Genomic DNA, 12,101 nt, shown 5'->3' on the forward strand with positions numbered 1-12,101 from the left:
ATTAAAGAGACACGTGGCAGAGATGAGGATGCTGAGGTTCTCATTGGGAGTGACCAGGATGGATAGGATCAGGAAGGAGTACATGTTAGAGGCCTTGGAGATGAAGTCACCAGACTGAGATGGTTGGGAGGAGAGCTAGTGAATATAGTGGTAGAAGGAGGAAGACCAAAGAGGAGGTGTATGGATGCAGAAGACAGGGTTGGATGGAGGAGATTGATCTGCTGTGGTGAAAAGCCCAAAGAGAAAGAAGAAGATGTCCTTCAAACTATTGTGGTTGATGGGCAAAATTCCCAAAATAATGCAGTTTTCCTTTGAGAGCTGGACAATTAGTCGTTAGCTCGTTAGCTAGCGCCGATTGAGTAGGCCAAATATCTCATATATGCCAACTAAATAACGCAACGTTATCAGCATTTGTCTTCTGTTTATGCCGACCTCGTTTAGTCGGAATGCTGTCCAATTTAATTGGCTGTGTCACAAAGCACGTGATTGGTCGCTGTACTTCCTTTGTGCGTACATTTACAAAAATAACGACTACAAAAGTTGCCGCAGCGCTGCAGGTTGAAATAAGAATAAGGTCATTCTCGCGACGCCGGCGACTAAATTGCAAGCTTTTGTCAAAATAACAAGCGGACATTGGCCTTGGGAATACTATATTCACTAGTTTTACCAGTTAAAAAGTCATACTATATATTTCCCCGAGAACTACTTCTTCACATACTGCGATACAACAAGATCATGTAGGAATACACTGAGCGACTCTGTTCTACCGCTACAAAAGAGGAAAACTGATTTTAATCTCCACACATCCATCTCCTCTTCCCGCCGCTTCCCTCTGGCTCTTTCCATTTTCCCGACTCTCATCTCAGCGTGTCGGGGTCAGAGTTCAGCGTGGAGATAAGGGGATGGAAACGGGATCCTGTGTGACTCTCCATCAGGCTCTCAGAGCCGAGACCGCAGTGATCAGTCACCTGGATCTGTGGCCCGGCGCGGGTGGAAGTGGTCTCTCCTGGTGCCCGCTGGGCTTGTGTGCGGAGATGTTATGTGTCTGACCCCCCCGGCTTGTGTCGCTCCATATCAAATAACGAGTGGCGTTGTGGAAAAAGGACACAAACGCACACACGTTTGGCCGTCACGTGGTCGGAGAATGTCATCGGGAATGGCTGCTTCCATAACGGATGCTATTGCCACACTGGAAGATGAGAGGTGAATTCTTCTGAAGATCAGTGTACTTCGTGTCAACCAATTACCATGCTTGCTAGTTCAGACGGCACCTTTTGTTGCCATGACAACAACAAACAACAGGATTTCTTCAAAGATACGTAGGCTCGGAATGTTTTTGGTGTGCTTCCGTTTCTTTCCCTTTTCTCACACAAAAAAATGAGTTAATATGAGCTAGCTAACAACGACATCATGGGAAATACAGATTTTGACCATCAAAAAAACATAATATAATTATTATAACATAATATAATTATTATTAAACTTATTAAACTTTAATATTATTAAACTATTTTTTGCAAGAAAATGAGTTAATATGAGCTAGCTAACAACGACATCATGGGAAATACCGATTTTGACCATCAAAAAAACATAATCTAATTATAACATAATATAATAATTATTAAACTTATTAAACTTTAATATTATTAAACTATTTTTCGCAAGAAAATGAGTTAATATGAGCTAGCTAACAACGACATCATGGGAAATGCCGATTTTGACCATCAAAAAAACATAATCTAATTATAACATAATATAATAATTATTAAACTTATTAAACTTTAATAATATTAAAGTTTAATATTATTAAACTATTTTTCGCAAGAAAATGAGTTAATATGAGCTAGCTAACAACGACATCATGGGAAATACCGATTTTGACCATCAAAAAAACATAATCTAATTATAACATAATATAATAATTATTAAACTTATTAAACTTTAATATTAAACTTTAATATTATTAAACTATTTTTCGCAAGAAAATGAGTTAATATGAGCTAGCTAACAACGACATCATGGGAAATACCGATTTTGACCATCAAAAAAACATAATCTAATTATAACATAATATAATAATTATTAAACTTATTAAACTTTAATATTAAACTTTAATATTATTAAACTATTTTTCGCAAGAAAATGAGTTAATATGAGCTAGCTAACAACGACATCAGGGGAAATACAGATTTTGACCATCAAAAAAACATAATATAATTATTATAACATAATATAATTATTATTAAACTTATTAAACTTTAATATTATTAAACTATTTTTTGCAAGAAAATGAGTTAATATGAGCTAGCTAACAACGACATCATGGGAAATACCGATTTTGACCATCAAAAAAACATAATCTAATTATAACATAATATAATAATTATTAAACTTATTAAACTTTAATATTATTAAACTATTTTTCGCAAGAAAATGAGTTAATATGAGCTAGCTAACAACGACATCATGGGAAATGCCGATTTTGACCATCAAAAAAACATAATCTAATTATAACATAATATAATAATTATTAAACTTATTAAACTTTAATAATATTAAAGTTTAATATTATTAAACTATTTTTCGCAAGAAAATGAGTTAATATGAGCTAGCTAACAACGACATCATGGGAAATACCGATTTTGACCATCAAAAAAACATAATCTAATTATAACATAATATAATAATTATTAAACTTATTAAACTTTAATATTAAACTTTAATATTATTAAACTATTTTTCGCAAGAAAATGAGTTAATATGAGCTAGCTAACAACGACATCATGGGAAATACCGATTTTGACCATCAAAAAAACATAATCTAATTATAACATAATATAATAATTATTAAACTTATTAAACTTTAATATTAAACTTTAATATTATTAAACTATTTTTCGCAAGAAAATGAGTTAATATGAGCTAGCTAACAACGACATCATGGGAAATACCGATTATGACCATCAAAAAAACACAATATAATTATTATAACATAATATAATTATTATTAAACTTATTAAACTTTAATATTATTAAACCATTTTTCGCAAGAAAATGAGTTAATATGAGCTAGCTAACAACAACATCATGGGAAATACAGATTTTGACCATAAAAAAACACAATATAATTATTATAACATAATATAATTATTATTAAACTTATTAAACTTTAATATTATTAAACTATTTTTCGCAAGAAAATTAGTTAATATGAGCGAGCTAACAACGACATCATGGGAAATACCGATTTTGACCATCAAAAAAACATAATCTAATTATAACATAATATAATAATTATTAAACTTATTAAACTTTAATATTAAACTTTAATATTATTAAACTATTTTTCGCAAGAAAATGAGTTGATATGAGCTAGCTAACAACGACATCATGGGAAATACAGATTTTGACCATCAAAAAAACATAATATAATTATTATTAAACTTATTAAACTTTAATATTAAACTTTAATATTATTAAACTATTTTTCGCAAGAAAATGAGTTAATATGAGCTAGCTAACAACAACATCATGGGAAATACCGATTTTGACCATCAAAAAAACATAATATAATTATTGTTAAACTTATTAAACTTTAATATTATGAAACAATTTTTATCTGGTGGACCTAGTTAATATTTTTGGGTGTGAATTAGCATTTTCTTACGGTTAATATAGAGAATGTCTTGGTTTGAGTCGGCCCTCCATGACGCTAACCAAGGTTCCATGAAATCCCGGTCAGAGCGGATGAAGCGAGCGTTGCTTCCTCCCCACAACGAAGCTGACGGCCCAAATAGAAGCAATTGTGGAAGCGCCCTGAGGCGATGTCGGCATGTACAATACCAGGGAATGTTTCATTTGACCTCAGCACTGATTCCGTCCAAAAGAGAACACGTTAGCAAGCCGTGAAGTGCTCGCCAAAGCAGCAGTTGGCGTACTAACACCCAAGCCGGAGGCCGTTTTACCCATCGGAAGCCATTTTTGCTAAGTTCAACAACAACAATGGCGAATCCAAGAAAGGGAGTAACGATGTATGAGTGGAATAATTACTCCTGAATATCACATTTGAATATTCTGTGACTCAACAGCAAAATAATCATAAATTATCATGAAATATTTTGGTTTCCTGTTTCCTGTCGACAGAAGAGAGAAGTCGAAATGCCAGAAACTGGGCGCTTGATTTAGTGGGAACGTTCTCCCAGGTGCTCCCGATCAGATCAATGGGCCAATGGGAGCGAGCGCCCACAGAATCAGCAACGTGATCCGGCTGAGAAGGCCGGGAGTTCCATCCGCATTCACACCAACGTGGAGAATGATTGATGAGCATCAGCGGTCCCATTGATTACCCCGAGGAGGATCAATGATGGGATGGAAGATCTTACTGCGGTCCACATGAGACCATTACAAGCTGTGATGTTGCAAGGGAGTGTTTCTGATTGGTTCAGAGAAGATGAAGTCAAAGAACTCAAACGGGCAGCGGGACAGGTGCATGAAGAAGATGCTAAGACCAAAATATCGAGACTGAGGGAAGACTGTGATTTTCCTCAATGATGGTCACCATGGACTCCAAATCAGCAAAGCGATAACAGGAGTACGACTCCCACACCTTCCTGCAGGACTAAAACCAAAGTCTACTTTTCTTGTTTTGGTGTTTCCTTTCCCATGGTGCCGTTCTTTTGTGTTTTGGCTTTGCTTTTCTCACCTCTGGCGTTCAACTTGCAAACAAACCCGAAGAGACGGAGTAAAATGTACAAGCCCCGCAGTTCTTAAAGATTTTTCTTCTTATCAAAGCAGCTGTTGGACATTTATTTAGTGAAAGAGGAGGCTGAATTATTGATGTCTTGCTAATGGGCTAATGCCACAGCTATTGAAAATGACTTTATGTTCCTCCAGCAAAAACAACACAAGCTTATTTCTTATTGAAATGGATGGGTTGCCATAGCAATGGCATCATTTTCTGTTCATTTTCACATTCTGAGTCATAAATGTTTATTTTAGTAACATGAGAAGTCACCAAAGCTTCCACAATGACTCCACTCCGATGGTCTCTGACATCATTTAAAGCCAAATTCATAGAAAATTCATTCTGGAACTTTTCATTTTCATGGTAGTCATTTATGGAGAATTTGATGATCCGGTTTGTTACACCTTCAAGTGTCAAACCGGCTGTCAATCAACCATAATGAAATCTCTCTGTAGTTCCTGGTCCCTGCAGTAATACTTACAGGGTCGGGCGAGCACGAGCGTTGTTAGCATGATGAGAAGGCTGGCGTGGTGCGAGTGGGCGGAGCTGCAGAGCATCTTGTTCTTCTTGCAGACGCACACCTGAACTTTGACCTCTGTGTTGTTGGACATCGGAGGCACCCCTGAATCGCTGATGATCAACGGAAGCTGATAGTTGGCTTTCTTCAGACTTTGCAGCAGCATGATTTGGGAATGTGTGGCTGGGAGACACAAATGAAGACATTTAGGGGAATATTCGGGTACATGGAATTCCCAAATGGTCACCATCCCATTGGAATGATTTAGATCGTGCACGGTTTTGGACTGCAATGATACCAATATTTTCTATGTATTTTGAGAATATTTCACCTAGTGGCTTAATGAACGAGACGGATGGCGGGGCTCGTTTTCGAACAACTTGGCCGACGCGCTGAAAGAATCGCAGTCCAGGAGCCGTAAGCCATAAATATGGAAATTGCTATGAACTGTTGGTGAGACGCCATCTTGACACGGCTCGGGTCCCTCCCAATTTGGCAGTTGGCTTGGGGGAACTGCTGCCCCCTCATTCCAGCTGACCCCCACTGATCTGTCAATCACGTGGCCGACATATACAGGAAGTGTACCAAAGGGACAACACCGCTGATATTTCATCAAGTTTTTTTTTCTACAGCATATAGCAATATACCTTGCTATACGGGCAGCTAACGGATATCATACCCCCAGAGGTCAGAGGGAGGCTGATGTCATTGCAGCGCTCCAATGTTGCTATAACATTTTCTATCATACATACCGTCCATACTGACTTTGTCAAGTGTCAACTGAACTGACCATTTTTGCTGTGTTGTTGTCATGATGCTAATCGTGTTTTGTCCCGACAACACTATTAGCGTGTGCTAGTTTAACGAACATACACATTGCGTGTGGTTCTGAAAGCCCAGTACCAAAGGCCCCGCCCCCTGCTGCTTTAGAATAATGAGTAATCGGATGGGTGGCGGCTTGAGTGCCGCAGTTCAATGAAGGAAGCACAAATTCCCAAACTGAAGCAGGACATGATGTTCCTCCCTTGGATGATAACGACTCAAACATCTCCAAGATGACAAGTGCCTTGCTCAGGAAGATGAAGATGAAGTATGCCTCCTCCAGACCCCAAACCCAATTGAACACCTTTGGGGCTTCCTGAAGTGGAAGGTGAAGGAGCTCCAGGTGTCTTAGCATCACCAGCTTTGTGATGTCCTCGTGGAAGAACAGAAGAGGATTCTAGTAATCCAATGCCCAAGAGGATTAAGGCAGTGCTGCATAACAATGAAACATTGACATCTTCAAGAAGAATATCAGAGATGACAATAAATATGACTTTTAGAGACTTTTTGTGAGCTCCTGGAGAGACGGGGATTCATGTTGAACTTCCAACAATTTCAATTAAATTGTGGAAATTTGTGTCTTCAACCAATTACCCACGATAAAGGAGATATTACTGCAATATTGCGTACTACTCAGTGCAATACTCACAGTTGACTCTGGTGACTTTCCATGTTTTATCTAGTCCGGGTTGCTTTCCCAGTTCTATGTTGAACGGGGCCCCGTTGGGCGGTAGATCCTTGTCCCGTCCACCCACTATGGCCACGTTCATATCATGCGCGTCTTCACACACTTGCGCTACTGACGGTACCACGTAGGGGGCGTTATCGTTGTAGTCCTCCAGGTAGATGATCAACGTCCCGGTGCCGGTCGCCGGAGGACTTCCTGCAACACAGAAAGAAACAACATGACTTCTTTGTGGAGAAAATAGCAATTCACGTCACGGTTCAAAACCGAGTATTTAATAAATGTTACCTTACTTCACTCATAAACGTCTAATTGAAGCATAAAGTTCTCTGACGTCTAAGAGCATTTAAGAGCATTCTTCATATAGTTATCTTTTTATTCTTCTTTTTCTTTTGCGTCCCCCGCTTAACTAAGATAAGAGGTTATTAAAACAAATAAAAAAAACATGCTGCATCCAAAACGGCTTAAGAGGTCATTATGCAATTAACACCAATAGACAAGATCAGTAATTGAAAAATGGGCTTTGTGACCAGTTGAAGGTATTTTAGATGACTTAAAGGACGGGAAGGAGACGTGTTGGAGGTGGAACAAGACAATGGTTGGATGCCATAAATGTCAAGTGATGGCGGAAGGTGGAGTGGTGTATAGATAGATATATATTCCTTTATTGTCATTGCACAATAACACAGACACAAAATGAAAGTTAACCTTGAATATGTCTTTTCACTAAAGCCTTTTCTTCCCCTTGTTTTGTTGATGATTCATATTTTGCTGAAACGTTCCTATGTTCCTGTGTTCCTATGTTCCTATGTTTCCTATGTTTCCTATGTTCCTATGTTCCTGTGTTCCTGTGTTCTTGTGTTCTTATGTTCCTGTGTTCTTATGTTCTTATGTTCCTATGTTTCCTATGTTCCTGTGTTCTTATGTTCCTATGTTCCTATGTTCCTATGTTCCTGTGTTCTTATGTTCCTGTGTTCTTATGTTCTTATGTTCCTATGTTTCCTATGTTCCTATGTTCCTGTGTTCCTGTGTTCTTATGTTCCTATGTTCCTATGTTCCTGTGTTCTTATGTTCCTATGTTCCTATGTTCCTGTGTTCTTATGTTCCTATGTTCCTATGTTCCTGTGTTCTTATGTTCCTGTGTTCTTATGTTCTTATGTTCCTATGTTTCCTATGTTCCTGTGTTCTTATGTTCTTATGTTCCTATGTTCCTATGTTCCCATGTTCCTATGTTCCTATGTTCCCGTGTTCTTATGTTCTTATGTTCCTATGTTTCCTATGTTCCTGTGTTCCTGTGTTCTTATGTTCCCATGTTCCCATGTTCCCATGTTCCCATGTTCCCATGTTCCTATGTTCCTATGTTCCTATGTTCCTGTGTTCCTGTGTTCCTGTGTTCTTATGTTCTTATGTTCCTATGTTCCTATGTTCCCATGTTCCTGTGTTCCCGTGTTCCCGTGTTCCCGTGTTCCTGTGTTCTTATGTTCTTATGTTCTTATGTTCCTATGTTTCCTATGTTCCTGTGTTCCTGTGTTCTTATGTTCCTATGTTCCTATGTTCCTATGTTCCTATGTTCCCATGTTCCTATGTTCCCGTGTTCCTGTGTTCCCATGTTCCTGTGTTCCCATGTTCCCATGTTCCTATGTTCCTGTGTTCTTATGTTCCTGTGTTCTTATGTTCTTATGTTCCTATGTTCCTATGTTCCCATGTTCCTATGTTCCCGTGTTCTTATGTTCTTATGTTCCTATGTTCCTATGTTCCTATGTTCCCGTGTTCCTGTGTTCCCGTGTTCCCGTGTTCCCGTGTTCTTATGTTCTTATGTTCCTATGTTCCTATGTTCCCGTGTTCCCGTGTTCCCATGTTCCCGTGTTCTTATGTTCTTATGTTCCCATGTTCCCATGTTCCCATGTTCCCGTGTTCCCGTGTTCCCGTGTTCCTATGTTCCTGTGTTCCTGTGTTCCTGTGTTCTTATGTTCCTATGTTCCTATGTTCCTGTGTTCTTATGTTCTTATGTTCCCATGTTCCCGTGTTCCCGTGTTCCCGTGTTCCCATGTTCCCGTGTTCCTGTGTTCCTGTGTTCCCGTGTTCCCGTGTTCTTATGTTCTTATGTTCCTATGTTCCTATGTTTCCTATGTTCCTGTGTTCTTATGTTCCTATGTTCCTATGTTCCCATGTTCCTATGTTCCCATGTTCCTGTGTTCCTGTGTTCTTATGTTCCTATGTTCCTGTGTTCCTGTGTTCCTGTGTTCTTATGTTCCTATGTTCCCATGTTCCCATGTTCCCATGTTCCCGTGTTCCCGTGTTCCTGTGTTCTTATGTTCTTATGTTCCTATGTTTCCTATGTTCCTGTGTTCCTGTGTTCTTATGTTCCTATGTTCCTATGTTCCTGTGTTCCTGTGTTCCCATGTTCCCGTGTTCCTATGTTCCCATGTTCCCATGTTCCTATGTTCCTGTGTTCCTGTGTTCCTGTGTTCTTATGTTCCTATGTTCCTGTGTTCCTGTGTTCCTGTGTTCTTATGTTCCCATGTTCCTATGTTCCCATGTTCCCATGTTCCCATGTTCCTATGTTCCTATGTTCCTGTGTTCCTGTGTTCCTGTGTTCTTATGTTCCTATGTTCCTGTGTTCCTGTGTTCCTGTGTTCTTATGTTCCCATGTTCCCATGTTCCCATGTTCCCATGTTCCTATGTTCCCGTGTTCCTGTGTTCTTATGTTCTTATGTTCCTATGTTTCCTATGTTCCTGTGTTCCTGTGTTCTTATGTTCCTATGTTCCTATGTTCCTATGTTCCCGTGTTCCTGTGTTCCCATGTTCCCATGTTCCTATGTTCCTATGTTCCTGTGTTCTTATGTTCCTGTGTTCTTATGTTCTTATGTTCCTATGTTCCTATGTTCCCATGTTCCTATGTTCCCATGTTCCCATGTTCCCGTGTTCCTATGTTCCCGTGTTCTTATGTTCCTATGTTCCTATGTTCCCGTGTTCCTGTGTTCCCGTGTTCCCGTGTTCCCGTGTTCTTATGTTCTTATGTTCCTATGTTCCTATGTTCCCGTGTTCCCGTGTTCCCATGTTCCCGTGTTCTTATGTTCTTATGTTCCTATGTTCCCGTGTTCCCGTGTTCCCGTGTTCCTATGTTCCTGTGTTCCTGTGTTCTTATGTTCCTATGTTCCTATGTTCCCATGTTCCCATGTTCCTGTGTTCTTATGTTCCTGTGTTCTTATGTTCTTATGTTCCCATGTTCCCATGTTCCCATGTTCTTATGTTCCTATGTTCCTATGTTCCTATGTTCTACTGTGTGCATTGAAAATAGGAATATTTTTGTCAAAATGTCTTGGATTGAATGAGTTAATGAAAGTAAAGTCGCCTGACGTCAAGCCCAAGGAAAATCTACGAGGTATTGTCATAGACGTATTGTCAAGGAGAAAATGCAACACGCCAGACCCAACAATGCAGACCAGCTGAAGGCCACAATCAGAGAAACCTGAGCTCTCATAAAACCTGAGGGGTATCACAGACGGATCCACTCCGTGACACGCAGTATTGTTGCGGTAAATCAGGAATTCTGGCCCACACTGGCAAGTCCAGTAGGTTGGGACCGACCGGGCCTTTAGCGGCTGCCTGACGGATGATGTCATCGCAAGCCTCAAAAACTAGCCACATCCTGCTAAACCCACCTAAAGCTTATTAAAGCACCACCATGGTGAGATTGTGTCACATTTAAAACTGATATCACTCTCATAAAGACAGGAAGTCCCAGACTCGGCAGGGGATCGGCGTCATGAAGTGAGTATCGATATCGATACCTGGCTTTTTTACTGATATCGGTGGTCAATCGATCGGAGCACCCTCTATACCTTTATTATTTTGTAAATACATCAAATTTGTTAGTTATTTTGACTTAAAAAGTGTACTAAAATCACTAATTCCCCAATTTTAAGTTGTTATTCTCATTAAATTACAACTTCTTTTCGTTCATATTTTGACTGACATACAACCACGGACTTGTTTGTGTCACTCGCCAGCTGGAAACAACTTTGTGTTTTCAAGTCTGTGTATCGATCGTAACCATAGCAACCAAAGCACAATGGCTCCCCAACCAAACGTAGTTTAGACTCAAACGTTGGTGGAAAATACCCCACAGGGAGACATCAGAGGTTCTTACATGGCGTCATTACGGACCAATTATCCTGACACCGACACGAGGAGGGAAATGAGGGGTAACATTGGTGATGTACAATAGCGTCATGGCAGGCGGCCATGTCTTTTGTTCCCCGGGTGGCACCCAGCATGAATCCCAAACTAGAAGAAGCGTGTGAAGTCTTGGCTAATTTTCTCCAAAGCAGATCTGGCTGTGCTTGGCTAGCTCTAAATGGCGCTCGTCTTCCCAAATGAAAAGGTTACACCCGAGCACTCGTGTAGCCGTCCCTCTCCTCGTCGGCACTACATCATGTCCTCGTCTTCATCAGCCTGCCGCAGCATCGCTGAGATTTGTCTGCCGGCCTCGGCATAGCATCACTTTGTCAAAAATGTTCCCACTAAACGCCGCTTCCCGGAGAAGGTGTGATTCATGGAGCTTTGCAGCTGTCAAACCATCTCCAAGTAGAAAGTGGGAAAAGCAACTTAAAAGCCAAAGAAATGGAGGATTGCAGTCATGCAAGAACCAGGACTCTCCTGGTGACGAGGAATATTGTTTTCCCACATCAAGATGTCGGAATGATTTTGCCTTTTTTTAACAAGTCAAACTAAGCTCACGGAGGCAATAGGATAAACATGAAAGATGCATTTTAGTTCAACTTCCAAGACTGGATATTGCCCGAAACTGCGTGCCTGCCCTTTTCCCACCGCATCCCAGAATCCGACAACAAGATGGTCAGCACCGGCGTGGAAAACACAGCTTGGACGGTGACGTTGCTTTCAACACAACGGGGTGAGAAGCAAGGTCAGGCGTTCATTATCTAGACAAGCTTTGGCAGGCACGGAATACAGAAACAGTAACCCGGAAAACCGAGACCAAAATTCCATCCCAATTGGCAGTGATACAGTACGTAGTATCCCGATCAGTAATGACATTAGCTTACGTGACATTACCTTAACACTGCAAGTCAGCAGTGGCATGTCTGACATGACAGAGTGAAAAAAAAGCTCTTCTCCCATTCCGTGTGGAAGTGGTAAGGCTTTGTATTGTTAAATTGAGAAGAAATACATTCTAAGCTATCTAGCTAGCTAGCTAGCAGCCGTCTCAAGTCCCTGCAGCATAAGAGTTATGCAATGTGATGCGAAAACGGGATAATGGAAGTGTTAAGGTAACTGTAGGGGTGTTATTTGGTGTCGACAGGGCTCTA

General features: G+C 40.1%; 1 protein-coding gene across 4 annotated transcripts in view; it reads right to left on the reverse strand.

Annotated features, from left to right (window-relative positions):
• The window catches only part of cdh13 (cadherin 13, H-cadherin (heart)), a 253,180-nt gene that overhangs the window by 26,910 nt on the left and 214,169 nt on the right, over positions 1-12,101 (reverse strand). For all 4 annotated transcript variants that reach the window (XM_058088198.1, XM_058088197.1, XM_058088200.1 and 1 more), the window contains 2 exons: positions 6,733-6,966; positions 5,226-5,444 (listed from right to left, as the gene is read on the reverse strand). In XM_058088198.1, coding sequence (XP_057944181.1) covers positions 5,226-5,444; positions 6,733-6,966 — 453 coding nt within the window. The remainder of the gene's footprint in view (positions 1-5,225; positions 5,445-6,732; positions 6,967-12,101) is intronic.

Source organism: Doryrhamphus excisus, chromosome 11 (assembly GCF_030265055.1).
Source record: "Doryrhamphus excisus isolate RoL2022-K1 chromosome 11, RoL_Dexc_1.0, whole genome shotgun sequence".
NCBI classification, from domain to species: Eukaryota; Metazoa; Chordata; class Actinopteri; order Syngnathiformes; family Syngnathidae; genus Doryrhamphus; species Doryrhamphus excisus.